The 18,269-nt window shown below is 34.9% G+C and overlaps 2 protein-coding genes across 2 annotated transcripts; one reads left to right on the top strand and one right to left on the bottom strand.

Moving 5' to 3' along the window:
- Positions 1 to 497: 497 nt before the first annotated feature.
- LOC125197371 (amino acid transporter AVT1A) lies at positions 498 to 4,639 on the bottom strand. The gene is made up of 11 exons (XM_048096107.1): positions 4,287 to 4,639; positions 3,509 to 3,795; positions 3,022 to 3,236; positions 2,619 to 2,642; positions 2,348 to 2,528; positions 2,048 to 2,267; positions 1,831 to 1,966; positions 1,722 to 1,741; positions 1,486 to 1,631; positions 1,268 to 1,311; positions 498 to 903 (listed from the first exon to the last, which is right to left on the bottom strand). The coding sequence occupies exons 1-11, from the start codon at positions 4,460 to 4,462 to the stop codon at positions 748 to 750; spliced, it is 1,605 nt and encodes a 534-aa protein (XP_047952064.1). The 5' UTR covers positions 4,463 to 4,639; the 3' UTR covers positions 498 to 747.
- An 8,868-nt stretch (positions 4,640 to 13,507) lies between these two features.
- LOC125194647 (phosphatidylinositol 4-phosphate 5-kinase 4-like) lies at positions 13,508 to 16,564 on the top strand. Its single transcript, XM_048092894.1, has 8 exons — positions 13,508 to 14,646; positions 14,772 to 14,939; positions 15,020 to 15,185; positions 15,257 to 15,364; positions 15,477 to 15,670; positions 15,749 to 15,846; positions 15,971 to 16,043; positions 16,399 to 16,564. Exons 1-8 carry the CDS (start codon positions 13,508 to 13,510, stop codon positions 16,562 to 16,564), a joined length of 2,112 nt encoding a protein of 703 aa, XP_047948851.1.
- The last annotated feature ends 1,705 nt before the right edge of the window (positions 16,565 to 18,269 follow it).

The raw sequence follows: 18,269 nt of genomic DNA, 5'->3' as shown, positions 1-18,269 counted from the left end.
AATTCTTTTTTATTTAAACCTAATATTTTTATGTACTCCTATAATAAAAAGATTTTATTTCAAATGTTCGTATGTTCTAAATTTTTTTATCTTTTCAATTTTTAGTTTTCTTCATATGTAGGAGTATATACAATTTAGAATTTTGAAATAATTTTATATTATATCATAATTTAAAAATTTTGAATTTTTTAATTCTAATCAATTTGAACTTTACAATTCATTAATTTGAATATTAGAGATCTGTAATGCCATCTAAAATTGTGATTTTAGGGAATTACGGAAAGTATCAGATCATCTGTCAATTCTGCTTTACTTTATTAAAATTCTCTTATATTTTTATTTTCGTCCATCTCATAAAGTCTGTCATATTCTTAGCAGTAATTCTTGTTTGAGTTGATTTTCATTAATTTAAAAATTGTTCACGAACATAATCATCTTTACCTTATAGATTTACCAGAATTTGTGAACCATAATTCATTTTCATTGCAATTGTCATCTACATAAGTAAACATTTATTAGTGCATATATATGTCTGTGTGTGCTGCAAAAATCACACCATAGGCCCCCATCTATCTCTGTTCTTGATGCAACACGGCACTATATGTGCTTGTAAAAATACACAGCATTATATGTGCTTGTGAAAATTATTATCTCAAACTAGTATACCAAAGTCAATCCTCAATGGGATTGTGACAAGAAACTACTAAAATACTAGTATAATGCATCTGGGCAGCAAGCAAGCTTCAATTAATAATTATCTGCAATTCCTGCTAGAGAAGAATATGTCCCAAGAGTTGCACTTATCACACCGAATACCACTATGCTCAAGCTCGTTATCACCTGTGCTCTCGTCGCTTTCTTCCCCATTATTTTCACGAAGCATAAAGCTGGCATTATAACCGCCTGCAAAAAGTAGTGTAATTACTTTAACCAAACAACTAAACTAAACTATAACAAGTGTAATGTAGTGTTGCACTAATGCTTGTGCCAACACAAACATGTTTACATCATTACCTAAAACCTTCTTATTTTTCTATCATCATGCTTTCCAAGTGGAGATAAAGACACAAGCATTATGTCATCATTCTAGGCCATCTTGATTGATGATCCATGAAGATCGATACGAAGTAGTATTAATGTTGTGAGAAATATAAAGCATAGAAGACGTCACAAATTATGGAATCGCTAAAAGGATGAATGATTTTATTATTATGGAATCGCTAAGGATGAATGATTTTATTATTAAGGTTTAAAATACAACACTCACCACAAGTATGCTGAGGAGAGAGCCAATTAAAGCCATCACAAGACCTGCAGATTGTAAGAACAAACCAAAACTTCAATCCATATTCTGAATGTTGTCAAAACCATCAAATAAGTTTGATCATCAACATGTGAACATCATGGACCCTTAATCCTTATGACCAAATTTTTTTCAAAAATTGCAGTTCTAAAAAAATATAATCAGATCTTTGTATTGCATACCAAAGAAAGGAAGAACGAAGGCGAAGCAAACAGTGGAGAGGACGAGTACTGTTCTCAGAAGAATATAGAACCAGTAACTGTCAGAGATCCTCGGGGGAAGCAGCTCCTCTATGCCTCTCGCCAAAGGATTCATCAACAAGGCGTATGTGCACAGTATTAAGGAAGCCAACAGGATTTTAAATCAATTCGAATATTGCCATGTTTAAATGATAAAATAAATAAAAATCAAAGGATATTTGGTAAAAGGGTTTATGATCTGCAAAGAATAGACCAGATTTGTATAAGTAACTTGACCAAATTTTCATAGTCATTAACTAAGACAAAATGCAAAATCTAGATATCTACCGTTGTCCATATTGCAATTTTTGAAAGGATTGAATCAGGTGGCATGTTGAGAGTTATCTGAGACAGTGTGCTCTGTCCGAACATAAGATAACCCACAACAGCAACACCACCGTATAGCAGAAAGCATATCAGAAAGCTGCACGACAAAGAGAAACAGGGTCAGTTCATAGAAATACTACTGAATTTGCAAGGTTTGAAAAGGTCAGAATATGTCTACCATATTATTAGTGCTTTTGTGAACTTTGTTTTGTCAGCCATTGATTGATATATATTTGGGAATACGGAGTGCCCCGAGTAGCAGAATCCATACACACCAATTGCAAACGGGATCCCTTTCAAATTCACCAGTTCTCCAGTATGATCAAAGCCAATACCACCAAAACTTCCAAGGAAAACCAAGCAGACAACAATGACTACAGTTGCAAGAACACCACAAGCTACACAAAAACAAGAAATATTAATGGATTCTCATAAGTCATAAACAACGGTAGACAATGAATCAGAAATCATTTGGCACCTGAAAGAACTGATATCACTCGAAGATCCCTCAACCAAACAGTTGGCAGAACGATAAGAGCTGAAACAATACCAAACAAGTGAACTGAGTCGAGATTAAGGCTTCCCAACTGCAAACTTGCTCCAGGAAATATGCTGGTTATGTTGTCTCCTTCTAAAATGATAAACTCTATACAATATGACTGCAGTTACGGGGAAATAGTTAAAGGAATATGCTTTGCCAGATAAAAACGGATAGCATTGAACATAGAATTTGATTACGCTTGACTTACATATAGTTCAGCATACAGCACGATCTGCATTAAGATGCATATGAGGCGTAAGTATCAACTGGTTGAGGCTTATATATATTAAACCTCCTAGAAAGAATTAAATTTCATTACTAATAATATCATTTAGCACTATAAATCATTATATACGTATGTAAGAAGAAATTTTACAGAAGCAATAAGAAAAAGATTGGATTAACAATATAGATCAAGAAGAGATGTTGAAGTTAGAGATCAACTCCATTGCTGCTCAAAATGGTTAAGTCTTGTGGTGTTGAAGGAATATGCATCAAACAGGGAAGAAGAATCTTTATCGATAATCACATGAAATGATTGATCAAAAAGCAATATTCTAGCATAACAAGAGTTGTTATAGATGATGTGTAATGTAATATATGTGAAGTACCGAGATGAAAAGCCGCCCATATTTGCCAAATGCTGCTTCTCCGATATCTGGGTAACTTATGATGCCTTCCCTGCTCTCAAAGCAGCATCTCATAAGAGAAGCTGTATAACAACAGATAACAGCAAAGAGGGCCAGGACTAGCAAGCTACTCCAGCCGGCTTCTCTCACTGTGTACGGAGTCGAGAGTAGTCCAACCCCAGCCAGAACATTTACCCCTGCACCAGAACAGCATCAGTAACTGCTTAAGAGAGCTTCACACACCAAAGTCGAACAATGAAGGGAAAGAAATAAAAAGTAAGGCCAATCTTGTGAGTTTCTATCAAACTTCAAAATGTCAGCTATAATATCTAGAAATCATTCATTATTATGAAAAAATGGTACAATTTCTTTTAGTATACACCCAAGAAACTGTAGTTTCTTCAGGAGATATCACAAATCAACAAAATAGCTGCTAATGTTCTACTCCATGCTTGATCATATTTCCTACCATTAAAGATAGTCTGAGAAAAGCTGCACCCCCGACCGATCGGAAGCTCTCCAGTAAGTTGCTCGTACAATGAAGCCCTTTGTGACAATGATAACCCTGCCACAGAGATGCTCTCTGGGTCGTATTTCTCATCAACTGATTCTTCTTTTGATAGCAAACTTCTTCTTGCATCAGACTGCATGAAGTCATTGTTGTTCACTTCAGAAAACGAATATCTAGAGCTCGAACGATGCTTCAAGGTGCCAAAACTTGGGGATACGGAAATTGAGTAAGCGTCAGCTGTCTCCCTGCACACACACACACACACACACACAAAACAATCAAAAAATCAAATAAAGAAGAAGAAGGGCAGCTATTACACTGGCAAGTCAGTTGCTTATTAGTAAGCAATGGGGCCAAAAACAAGCAAAACCCTTCATCCATTATCCACATTATAGTTGCAGTAACCCAAATCATTCCTTTAGACCTCAAGTCAGCCTATTATATAAAGGGCAGTGAATTTTCACAAAGCAACACAACTCGGATAAACAGAATAACACATTCAATCAAATTCTTAACCGGAAATGTAATCGAGTTATTGAAGATTGCAAAATACACATACCTATCAAATTAGGAGAACATGCAATACAGAGGACCAATCACTAGTTTGTGCTTAAAAGTTCAAAATACATCTTAAATCAACTGCCTCACATTCACGAGAATCAACCAAATATTGCTAATATGGAAAATCAAGAAGCTAAAATTTCAGTAACTAAAACTAATTGTAGCCCTAACTCACATATAACTTCGAGGCCATTGCTGAGAAGTGAAGGGCGAAGAACTTTTGACATCAGCATCACCATCGGCATCGTCTACATCGCTGCAGCTCCCGGCATCAAACTTGTTGTCATTCTCTTCAGCGTCATCAATATCATCCAACAAGTATTCCGACGAATCTTCAGCTTGGTTTGACATGTTTCTTTGCCGTTCAACAGAGTAAAAATTCAATCTTTAAGCAGAATGTGAATAGTTGCATGAGGCAATGACAAATTGACAACTGAGAAGCAATATATATAAGGGATTGGGAGGGGTGATTCTAGATAGTGGTGATTCATCAAGTCGATAAAATTTACAGGTTTGTTCAAGCTGGATGACTTGATATAGAAATTAAATTTAAAATAGTAAACCATGTGATTATGTGTTGTGAATTTTTAGATGGATAGACAGCACACTATCACAAAAATGATTTGTCGAGACAAAAGATGATACGTTTATTTTTTCTTTATTTTTTCTTTATTTTTTCTTTGTACTGTAGTAGGATTTGATTAGAGTGTTTTGTCGCATTTTATGATTCATGTGCATCATTTATATCATTTCGACAGATGGAATACCATACGAATACGATAGTAACCAAAAATATATTAAAGTTTCAAAGGGTGCGTTAAATTGCTTCAAATGTTATCAATTACTATCATTTTTATAATAAAATAATCATTAAAATTGACACGATTCTTAACATAAATATCTTAAGTTTGTTAGGGAGGATTTTCATTTTTAAGGGCATAGTGATTTGAATAATTGAATTGAAGTTTATTTTTAATTTAGACATGAGTATAATCATTTTGTGTAGTAATACTTTTGGTTTTTAATTTTTACTTGTGGTGTTTGAATTGATAATATGCTATTTATAGTCCTTAATAACACATGTTTGGTTAGTTATATAAAGCCACATTATAATAAGAAATTCTAAAACTATCATTTGACTTTTTCTATATTTCCAAGACTAGGGACTATATTAGTAATTTCAGTTAATTTAAGATTGAAACAATGTTGCATAGATTATTATCACTGAATTTTTCATGATAATAAAACAATCATTCCCAACTTTAATTCAATGGACCCTTGCCCATTATTAGAAAATTTAACTAACAAATCAATTGAGCCATTAAATACACTCTAAATATCCCTATCTACCAATTCAAATATACCCTAAGGAGTAGAGAATTAAATTATTCCCATGTCATTTGCACATGTATCAATAATATAAAAATTTAAGGGAGTGGTGAAAAATATAGCTCTATCTTTTGTTATAAGTAATTTCATGCCTTTGTGATGGACATTTTGTTTATATACATTATGTTCATTACAGGAAGGAGGTAGTCCATCATATTTAAACAAAATATTCATTACATGCACATGAAATTTCTATAATTATGAATTTTTTGAAAAAATATATATTTTGATTTTAATCAGTCCCCATAAAAACAATGTGTGAAAAAAAGAGACGAAAGAGATAAGATTTAGTAACAAAATTAGAGTATTTGTGTTTGTGTAAAACAATCCGTAAAAGACATAAGATATGAAAGAAAAATTAGAGTATTTGTGTGTGAGTTGTGATTGAGTTTGTTAGAGAAAAATTAATAGCTAAATTGTTGTGTAAGAAGATGCATTGCATTTGACATACTATCTAGCCGGAAATTGGAGTATTTTGTGCTTGTGTTTGTTACAGAAAAATTAATAGCTAAACGGTAGTATAAAAGGTGCATTGCATTTTAAATAATATCCAACTGATTTAATAGGTAACTGTAGTGTAATAAGATGCATTGTATTTTGAAGAACATCCAACCTAGGGGTGTCGAAACGGGTACCCGCGGGTACCCAAACTCGATTTTGCGGGTATCCATACCTGAAAACTTCAATATTATACTACCAAATCCGACCTGTATAGTTAAACGGGTAACCCATACCCGCATCGGGTATCCCAAACCCGTAGTTGCGGGTACCCAAACCCGTAGGCATAATTTGAATTGTGTATTATGGAGTACTATAATTCAATGGTATTATACTTTTTAGTTTTCGCTTATCATTAATGCTAGTCATCTAATACAATAATTTTATGTACATGTTTGAAATTTTAGAATGAATTTTGGGATTGTTGCTAGTTGCTACACTTTGATTTTAGACTTGTATTTTTTTTTTTACTTTGTTGTATTTGCATAACTTTTAACTATGCACAAATATGTTAATTTCTCATCTCTTAAATATAATATGATTATGTATGAAATATAATGCAAATCCAAATTTCAAATAAGCAAATATGATAGAAACATCAAGCATGTCCAAAATTAAATCACCATTCAAAAGTTTAATATAAAATAAAAAATAATTCACTTTCATAAAAAGTCCAATATAAATAACTTCAACTAAAAGTGTAAAATATTTTAAAACTCTAATCTAAAGACACTAAACTAATAAAAATTTTACTTTCACCAAATAATTGGAGATAAAGTATATCATTGGGGAGTATATATAGATTTGAAACTAATTAACTAAAATAAAGTATTTGAAAACCTTAATTCTAAAAATAACAGGTATTATTGGGTCTAGCAGGTATACCCGTGCGGGTAGCGGGTATACCCATACCCGCAAAAATTTAAAACAAACTACCCGATCCCGCCCCGTTTCCCATTGTCGTCGGGTAGTGGATACCCGCTACCCGCCGGGTAGCGGGTCGGGTTCAGGGTTTCCCGATACCCGCTACCTGTTTCGACACTAATAAAGTACTTTTTTTTTTATTCCAGCTTGTATTATTGTTGACGTCAAAATTTTGACGTCAACAATAATACAAGCTGAAAAGTACTTTATTTTAAAAAATACTTTTTTAAAAAGTATTTTTTTATTCCAGCTTGTATTTATCGGGTAGCGGGTCTGATACAATAAAGTACTTTTTTTGTTGACGTAAAAATAATTTAACGGGTAGCAAGTACTTTTTAAAAAAGTACTTTATTGTATCGGACCCTCAACCCGGGTCGCGGGCATCGGGTATCGGGTACTTTATTGTTGACATCAAAAAAATACTTTTTTTTATAAGAAAAATAATATTATTGTTGACGTAAAAATAATAAGTAAAGTACTTTTTTTATACCAGCTTGTATTATTGTTGCCGCCAAAAAAAAAAAAAGTAGTTAAATATTATTTTAAAAATCAAGTCGAACTTTTCTTATTATAAAAAAAATACTTTTCTTATATTATTGTTGACTTTTCTTATTATAAAAAGTACTTTTCTTATATTTAGCGGGTAGCTTGTATTATTGTTGACGTGAAAATAATTTAAAAAGTACTTTATTGTATCGGACCCTCGACTCGGGTATCGGGTATCGGGTACTTTATTGTTGACATCAAAAAAGTACTTTTTTTTATAAGAAAAATAATATTATTGTTGACGTAAAAATAATAAGTAAAGTACTTTTTTTATACCAGCTTGTATTATTGTTGCCGCCAAAAAAAAAAAAAGTAGTTAAATATTATTTTAAAAATCAAGTCGAACTTTTCTTATTATAAAAAAAATACTTTTCTTATATTATTGTTGACTTTTCTTATTATAAAAAGTACTTTTCTTATATTTAGCGGGTAGCTTGTATTATTGTTGACGTGAAAATAATTTAAAAAGTACTTTATTGTATCGGACCCTCGACTCGGGTATCGGGTACTTTATTGTTGACATCAAAAAAGTACTTTTTTTATAAGAAAAATAATATTATTGTTGACGTCAAAAATAATAAGAAAAGTACTTTTTATTATTCCAGCTTATATTATTGTTGACGTCAAAAATAAAAAAAAAAAGTAGTAAAATATTATTTTAAAAATCAAGTCGAACTTTTCTTATTATAAAAAAATACTTTTCTTATATTATTGTTGACTTTTCTTATTATAAAAAGTACTTTTCTTATATTTAGCGGGTAGCTTGTATTATTGTTGACGTGAAAATAATTTAAAAAGTACTTTATTGTATTGGACCCTCGACTCGGGTATCGGGTATCGGGTACTTTATTGTTGACATCAAAAAAGTACTTTTTTTATAAGAAAAATAATATTATTGTTGACGTAAAAATAATAAGAAAAGTACTTTTTATTATTCCAGCTTATATTATTGTTGACGTCAAAAATAAAAAAAAAGTAGTAAAATATTATTTTAAAAATCAAGTCGGACTTTTCTTATTATAAAAAAAAGTACTCCATGAATTGGACTCAAAGTCATGACAATAGATGCATATTATGCGCGCACTTTGTGTAAAGAAGCACACAGATTGCGAGTGTCGCTACTATACAAGGAAAAGTGAATTTACCCGTGTTTACAGCAAAAGATTGAATTTTGTGATAAAATGTGAAAGAAAGTCATTAAAAAAGTCAATATAGCTATTTTAGATTTATAAGAAAAAATAGATATTATAACATTGGAACGAAGTTGCATTTGGAATATAGATGGCGACAGATAAGAGTTACCTCGTTTACGGTTACCTGAGAGAGATATTAGCTTATTGGGCTCTTTCAATATTTCTTTCTAATTTGGATTAGGCTTAGAGGTTATGACATTGTTACTTGGGTTTTAAGTAGGGATGTCAATCTAGCCCAAAATCCGCGGGTCGATCCGAATAACCCGGTAAAATTATAGGGTTAGGGCTGGAAAATTGTAACCCAGATTCATAATCGGGCTACACGGGCTGATCCGTTTGGGTCGGCGGGTTGTGCGGGCTGGTCCGGGTGGGTTGCGGGTTAGCCCGTGGGTTGAGCATTTAAAAAAAATATTATCAAATTTTGGGTTATACTTATATATTTATAGTATATGAAATATATATGGCATATAAAATATATGGTAATTATGTCTTATTTTTCGATTAAAAGATAGGATTACATTAAATATAGAGTATATTAATATGATAATATGTATTCATATAATCATATTAAACGCCGCAACATAACGTCTTTCCTCTCAAATTGAATTCTACTTCTTCCGTTTTCATCGTCAAACAAGGTTCTGCTACTATGTTATTGCTTACTCTATTTGATTTGTAAACTGCAGTTTCATAGTTGTAGGCTTGTTGCTGTTTCTCTCTCAATCACAAACTTTATTTTTATTTATTACCTATATCGATTATGGTCATTGACTAATTGTAGGCTTTTGATTTTTTCTAAATCATGCACTATATATTTTAAATATCATATATACGTTGTTTTGGCTTTATATGAATAAGTGTTTATGTTTTCAACATAATTATTATTTTAAGAACAACAAATCTACGTAAACCAATAGTTTATTCCGACAGCAATAATAATTGCGTTTTAAATGATTTACTCCCTCCGTCCACGAATAGGAGTCCCGGTCGGCCATTTTCATTCGTCCGCCATTAGGAGTCCCGGTTAGACATTTTATCTTGGGAGTATAAAAAATGACCTCATTGTTCCCTTAATTTAGAAGCTGCAATTAATTTTAATCTACTTTGATTGCAATTTCTCACTCTCTCTCTTAATGTTAGATTTCATATAAATGGGTCCCACATTCTACTATCACACACTTTAATTATTACACTCAAACTTTTCTTAAAACCCACACCCAACTCAACCGGAACTCCTATTCGCAGACGGAGGGAGTAATATTTATAAGCTTAAGAGATAAAAATAACTTATTTTTTCCCACAATGTTAGCATGCAGTTTTTTACACACAAGATGGATTTTAATATATTTTTTTCTATGTTTTAGGTGATTAAGATGGAAGCCTCGTCTCCAACTATTATTGTGGAAAGTGTTGAGGATATTAAGAGTTTAGGTGATTCTAAAACGAAGAAGAGAAGAACATCTGAAGTTTGGAATCATTTTATAGAGGAAAAATCTGATAAAGATGGAAAGATAATTGTCAAGTGCAAGCATTGTGGTCAATCATACACATATGAAGGTACGAAAAATGGAACTTCAACTTTTAGTCGCCATTTGAGAGTCTGTAAAAAGAAACCCGTGTTTGGAGATGTGAGTGCTATGTTTCTTGATCATGATGGAAAGTTAAAGGCTAAGAGTAAAGTAATTGACCAGAAAATATGTCGGGAGTGGATGACTAAGATATCAATTGTACATGATTTTCCATTAAATTTGGTTGAATTTGAGAATGTGAGAGGTTATCTTGCGTACTTGAACTCGAATGTCAAATTTATATCTAGAAATACTCATACTTCGGATGTGATGAATATGTATGAACTGAAAAAGAGAAATTGAGGATTAGATTGAATAGTATTTCTGGGATGTTGTGCTTGACTTCTGATGTTTGGACTGCTTGTACTAATTCGGGTTACATTTGTTTGACTGCACATTACGTGGAATATAAATGGAAATTGAATAGCAAAATACTTGCATTTTGTTCCTTACCTCCTCCACATTCTGGACCAGAACTAGCTCAAAAGATTTTGGTAGATTGTAAGATAAATAAGAAAGTTTTTTCTTTGACTTTGGATAATGCATCTGCCAATAATGCTATGGTGAAGATATTGAAAAGTAGACTTGAATTGCAGGATTCACTATTGTGTAATGGTGAATACTTTCATGTTAGATGTTGTGCACATATTTTGAATCTTATAGTTCAAAAAGGACTGAAAGTTGCTAGTGGTGCTTTAGAAAAGATTAGAGCAAGTGTCAAATATGTAAAAGGATCAGAAGCTAGAATGATGAAGTTTAAGGAATGTGCTCAGAAAATAGGTATTGAAGTAACTTCTTCACTTTGCTTGGATGTCCCTACTCGTTGGAATTCCACATATTTGATGCTTAACAGTGGAATTCAATATCGACGTGTTTTTAACATGCTTGAATTTGAAGATTTAAATTATAAGCATTGTTCGACTAAAGAAGAGTGGGAAAGAGGAGAAGTGATGTGTAAATTCTTGAAGCCATTTTATGATATCACTACTTTGATTTCTGGTTCATCTTATCCTACTTCGAATTTGTATTTTATGGAAGTTTGGAAGATTGCATGTCTATTGGAGAGAAACTCAAAAAGTCAAGATGAAATAGTGAAGTCAATGTCTCTTCAGATGAGTTCAAAATTTGAGAAATATTGGGAAGAGTATAGTGAGATTCTCTCCATGGGAGCAGTATTTGATCCAAGGTTGAAATTGAAAGTTTTGGAGTATTGTTATTCAAGAATTGATCCTATTTTCAAGTAGGGACAAAGTTGATAAACTCAAGATGAAGTTGTATATTTTGTATGATGAGTATAAGAAAAAGAGTGTTGGTATGTCTTTGTTTAAAGAACCTCAGGTTAATGGTGAAAGCTCTGCCTCTTGTTCTCAAGCTAGAGAACATGAATTAATGGAAAAAACAGGAAATAAAAGACATGAAATAGGACGAGGACTGAATTGGGATGAAGATGAATTTGCTGTAAGTTATTTTTTTCTGTAAATATTTGCATGCATTTATGTTTATAATTGTATTCAATTTATACTTATTTTATTTATGTTTTAACTCATTTACTAATATTATTGATGTAGTTATACAAGAATTTCAAAGGTGAAACTTTTGATGCAAAGTCATCGTTGGATGTCTATTTGGAGGAACCCTCGATGAATGAAAGTGTTGAAATTGATTTGCTTGATTATTGGAGAGATAATGCATCGCGCTTTGGAGACCTTGCTAGGATGGCATGTGATGTGCTTAGCATTCCTATAACAACAGTAGCCTCAAAATCTTCATTTAGTATTGGAGCACATATGTTGAACAAATACAGAAATAGACTTCTTCCTAAAAGAGTGGAAGCTATTATTTGTACGCGTAATTGGTTGCGCGGGTTTTCTAAAGGTAACTTTTCTTTTTAGTTTGAAATCTTAAATTGTCAAAATTTATATAATAATATAATTTTTTTTAATAGATGATGATGAAGACTACGAGCTCGAAGACAATGATCCGGTTGAAGATTTAAAAGTTGTTATTATAGAAGAATGTCATTCAACTCCATAGAATTTTTTTTGACATACTATTATCTATGCAATCTTTTTTTAACTTCTTAGAATTTAATTTTTGGATATACAATTAAGAATGTCGTTCAACTCCTTTTGAAATGCATAATTTCCATTTAATTGTCTTCAGATTCACATGTGCTACTAATTGAGCGATATGTTTATGTATTTTGTTTCAATTTTCAAAAGCTATTATTTTCCTTCTCTTAATCACTTTGATAATTCTTCACTTTAGGACAATCTATTCTTTTATAAATTAGAATATTGAATTGGATAGAAAGAAACAAATAAAATCACTTCTGACCCGAATAGCCCGTGGGTTAGCTCGAAACCCGAAGAATTAGGGTTAGGGACAAATATTTACAACCCGAAAAATCCACAGCCCGAATAACCCGTACCCAAAGTAAGAGAGATGACTTTTTGCTAAAAATGGAAATAGGTCACTTATAGTGGGACACCCCAAAAAGGAATACAAGTCACTTATTTTGGGACGGAGGGAGTATTATAGAGTAAAAACTTATGCATTTTTTTTTTTTCATATTATTAATAACAAGCAAAGTTAGATCCAATAAATTTTTAATTAGTTAATGCAATCTATTGTTTATTTTTTTTTTAAAAAAAACATTATGTATTGGAGGTAATATAGATTATAAAATATTCGATCATTGTAACACCGACTTATTAAATAGTATTTTGAATTTGAAAATGTGAGCTAAACCTTTATTCTTCTCCTAAAAAATCTTAACAAAATAAATTCTAGAGAGAATTAGAATACACATTTATATACAACCAACTAAATATTGTGTGTCCTATATTAGGAGAATAGATCCGTCTAAGTCGCAAATGTCTTGTCTGCAGCAGTTTTAGTGGCTGATGAACAAGTCATTTGTTGGACATCAAATCTGTATTTGTCGGAAGCTAATTATTAGATCGTATTAGTCCACCCAAATTTCATTTTTGGCCATTACATCCAAAACATATGCACAACCATTGGCTACTCTTTCACATTACATGTCAACACGCAGCAACACATATGATTATGTGAAAATAATGTCAGACATAAAATTTTCCTTCCCATTTTATCGGGTTTAGGTTGTTTGTCTCCATTTGCCCATTTTCATCGCGTCTAAGGAGAAGAGAGAGAGAATGAAAAAAAATTGCAATGAATCTTGAATTTGAGATGGATGATTGATTAATGCATGCATGCGATGATGTGCATGAATTAGGAGGGAGAGAGGTAGAACCATGAAGGCATGGGAGGCAACAGTACGGAAAACACAAGCCGCGGCGAAGAAGCGAGCCAACACCATATTTGGAACGTCATACGTAGTGGATACTGATGAAGACGCCTCTGATCAAGAAGAGGAGCTCCACGCACCTGGGGAGGTTTTTCACGCTGAGAGATTTCTCCCCAACGGGGATTACTACACTGGCTATTGGTCTGACACCTTTCCCCATGGACAAGGAAAGTATTGGTGGACGGATGGCTGCATGTACGTTGGGGAATGGTTCAAGGGAAAGACGATGGGGAAGGGGACTTTTAGCTGGCCATCAGGCGCCATGTATGAAGGGAATTTTAAGAGCGGTTTTATGGATGGCGAGGGGATTTATACAGGGGCCATAGGTGGCACCTATAAGGGGTCTTGGGTGATGAATTTGAAGCATGGTTTTGGAATAAAGGATTACCCAAATGGGGATGTGTACGAGGGAGAATGGAGCCGAGGGTCACAAGAGGGGCATGGGAAGTATACATGGAAACTTGGGACTACATATGTTGGAGAATGGAAAAATGGCAAGATTTGTGGGCAGGGCAAAATGAGCTGGCCTAATGGAAATGTATATGAGGGGGATTGGGATGAGGGACTGCCTAAGGGAAATGGGACATTTAGATGGGAGGATGGGAGCTCGTATGTGGGAAACTGGAGTAGTGATCCTGAGGAACAGAATGGGACATACTATCCTTCAGCTGCACATAATGAAGGGGGTGATGATGCACTTGAGTGGGATCCTCAACAAGTTTTTAGTGAAGATTTGAAGGAATGCAAGATATGCCCAACTGAGAAGATACCGATGTGGCCCTCGCAAAAGAAGTTGGCCGTGTGGAGGTCTACAAAGGGTGGAGCGGAGCCGAGTGTGAGGCATAGGAGGATGTCTGTAGATGGAAGGATAGATTCTGGGGTGGATAGAGATTTAGGGGGGATGCGCTTGTCCGATGGGGCTGCACCCTCAGCTTGGATATCGGGGGAAATGAGAGATGGTGACGAATCCTCAACGATGTCCCCCGTGCCTATCAAGTTGCCCCAGATTGCTAAGAGGCAAGGAGAGACCATCTCCAAAGGGCATAGAAATTATGACCTAATGCTTAATTTACAGCTTGGAATTAGGTATATGTTTATCTCTCTATCTTTTCCTTGGCTTAAATGGCACTAGATGTCTTCACAAACTTTTGGGTTTGTTTCTATGTTAGCAATTACTGGTGCTTCATCAACTATGTCTTATGCTGCAACAGGCATTCAGTGGGGAGACCAGGTCCGCCTCCATCGCTTGATCTGAAGACATCGGCCTTTGATCCCAAGGAAAAGTTTTGGACAAAGTTCCCTCCAGAAGGTTCCAAGATCACGCCACCACATAATTCACGTGAATTTAAATGGAAAGACTACTGCCCTAAAGTGTTCAGGTAAAAGGTCGAGTTTAATGCTGGCTGGTCTTGAATTCTTGAATTTCAACTTTAGAAATCACTGTAGCTTGTTATTACAGAACACTGAGGATGTTGTTCAAGGTGGATCCAGCAGATTACATGTTGTCTATTTGTGGCGATGACGCTCTTCGAGAGTTGTCCTCACCTGGTAAAAGTGGAAGCTTCTTCTACTTGACCAACGACGATCGTTACATGATCAAGACAATGAAGAAAGCTGAAGTAAAAGTGAGCTCCAAGATTGCATAATCATTGCAACACCAACAATATGTTTCTCATCATTTCGTGTCGTGGTTTAGGTGCTTTTAAGGATGCTAAGTGCATATTACAACCACGTTCGTTCATTTGAGAACACCCTTGTCACCAAATACTTTGGTCTGCATTGTGTAAGGCTAAATGGCCAGAAGGTAAGAAGCTTAGTGGTGGAACATCAACATCAAAGACTGCTACTGTTGTTGCTAGTTATTCTGCATTTATGTTCTTTCTTTTAATGACTAACATGTGGTAGTTTTGTGTTAGGTTCGTTTCATCATCATGGGGAATCTATTCTGCACCGAGTATCTGATCCATAAAAGATATGACCTGAAAGGTTCCACATTTGGGAGATTGACTGATAAGCCAGAATCAGAAATTGACTCCAATACAACACTCAAGGATCTTGATCTCAACTTCATATTTCGTCTACAAAAGACATGGTATCAAGAATTTAGAAGGTAAAGAAATATCTCCCATCTTTCCGTACTCGTGTTTCTGTATTCGTATTAATTAGGTTCTACATGTTTCCTCTGTAGACAAGTCGACAAAGATTGTGAATTTCTTGAACAGGAAAGAATCATGGACTATAGTCTCTTAGTTGGTATTCACTTCACAGAGGCATCGGCATCAACTGGTGAGCGCTCTGTCACGCCCTCTTATCAGACGGTTATTGGTAAATTACAGTCTTACTCTTATTTTGAATTCTTGTAGAACATTAACTCCTAAACAACTCATGCCTTCTCACTTTTCTTGAGCAGATAATGGTGATTCAGAAAGTGATTCAATTCCGAAATTATCGAATGTAGAACATATGTTTTTAGACCCTGCAGGGTAAGAACCAAAAACATGTACACCCTCAGTCCACCATTTAAAGAGCCCTTTTGACTCGATATGAGTTTTAAGAAATTGTTTAACTTTGTGAAGAAAAGTAAATGGGAAAAGTGAGTGGAATGTGGGACTCATTTAAAGTATTGGTTTTTATATTGGATTGTGAGTGTAAAAAGTTGGTGGAATATGTGGTCCGTATACTAAAAGTGAAATAAAGCAAATGGTTTTATATATAGTGGACAACCCAAAATGAAAAAATGGTTCTTTAAATGGTGGACGAAGGGAGTAACTTTTGTGCTAATCTTCACCATTTTACTACAATATTTGCATGAAATGTTCAAACACACTCTCATCTCAGGTGGGCTAGCATTAGATTGGGGATCAGTATGCCTGCAAGAGTGGAAAGAACACTTAGAACAAATGAGGCAGAGCTTCAGCTAATCGGAGAGCCAACAGGAGAGTATTATGATGTAGTACTATTCTTTGGGATCATAGACATTCTTCAATTGTTGGAAATAGTGTAGCCTTTACACGGGCAACTCTTGCTATTACAAAAGAACCAAAAACTAGAAGGTAAATAAAACAAAAGAAATACAATAAAAGAACAAGATGCAAACTATTGTCTTCTTCAAGTCGAGTCGAGGTAACCCTCTCTCCGCAAGACGAGATACGCCCCGGCTAGTGCTCACGGATTGGCGCAACGTCCCCAAAGATGAAACGACTTTCCTCCTACCGAGTTGAAGCACCTCAAACTCGTAGGCTCCGGCGAACTTGAATTGGAGGCGAGAACCGAGCAATGTAGTGCTCCTAAGATGCGAACTAGAATGCTTGAGCTTAGAGAGAAGAGAGAATGATTGTTGGTGTGTTCTCATCTCTCAAAACCACACCTATTTATAGGATAGGGGAGCCTACATGAAAGGTCTTGGTATTAAGGCACTCCATAAACATTTTGGAGGTTACACCATATGAAAGGCCAAAGGCCTAGCCTTTAGGAATTTCCCACATGATACATGTTTCCTACAATCCCCCACATTGGTTAGAGCGCCGCAAGCTCAAACCAACACCAGACACAAATGCATGTATGCAGACTCTTTGCTCAGTTCTCGAGAAACGATACTGTCTTTGGAAAGGTAACTTGTGGTTTTGAACCTTCCATAGCCAACACTATCGGACATACCGGCGGGCTAGTGGACGCGATGCCTTGAACTATTCCTCCTTGGTGTATGCCTAGTCAATAGCATCAACACAATATTGTTTCAACTCCATCAGTTCTCACGTTTGTGTCCGTTTCGGCCATGGAACACCTCTTTGGAATTCATAAGTGACTCACACACACGAAGCGGCCCCACTTCTCACTTACATAGGTGATTCTTTCATGAGTATCCTGCCATACTTCATCTCCCTGAGATTTCAAGAATCATTAAAAGTCAAAAGACTTAACCTCTTACCACGTGCAGGTTACAACACTCAATGCTTTCTGAAGAATGGGCGAAGATTAAAATCTTCTGAGTGTTACAACTAGATTTGTATAGCTTTGTTTCCCATTGAACCAATCCCATGGGATCTCCAATCGTATGGTTGGGTTACCACTATACTCATCTTTTAAGATGTGGTTTTCAGTCCCATTCCTTTTAGCAATTTATGCATTTGATCACGGTTTAAACCTTTTGTTAATGGATCCGCTATGTTATCCACTGACTTAACATAGTCAACTGCGATAACACCACTTGTGATCAACTGCCTTACGGTATTATGTCGTCGACGAATGTGTCGAGACTTACCATTATAGAAGCCACTGTGTGCTCTACCTATAGCTGCTTTACTATCACAGTGTATCACTACTGTGGGCACTGGCTTCTTCCAACATGGAATACATTCTAGGAAATTTCTGAGCCACTCGGCTTCTTCCCCTGCTTTATCCAAAGCGATAAACTCAGATTCCATGGTGGAGCGAGCAATACACGTCTGTTTCGTTGACTTCCACGAAACAGCACCACCCCCCACAGTGAACACATACCCACTCGTCGAAAATGAGTCTTTTGAATCAGAGATCCAATTTGCGTCACAGTACCCTTCAAGTACTTGGGGATATCTTGTGTAGTGCAATCCAAAGTCAATAGTATACTTCAAGTATCTCAAAATTCTGCACAGAGCTTTCCAATGTTCCTTGCTTGGATTGCTCGTGAATCGGCTCAACTTGTTCACCGTACAAGCAAGATCTGGTCTAGT

The sequence above is a fragment of the Salvia hispanica genome, chromosome 6 (genome assembly GCF_023119035.1).
Source record: "Salvia hispanica cultivar TCC Black 2014 chromosome 6, UniMelb_Shisp_WGS_1.0, whole genome shotgun sequence".
Classification (NCBI taxonomy): Eukaryota; Viridiplantae; Streptophyta; class Magnoliopsida; order Lamiales; family Lamiaceae; genus Salvia; species Salvia hispanica.
Note: the sequence above shows the minus strand (reverse complement) of the source record. Positions and strands in the feature narration are given on the sequence as shown.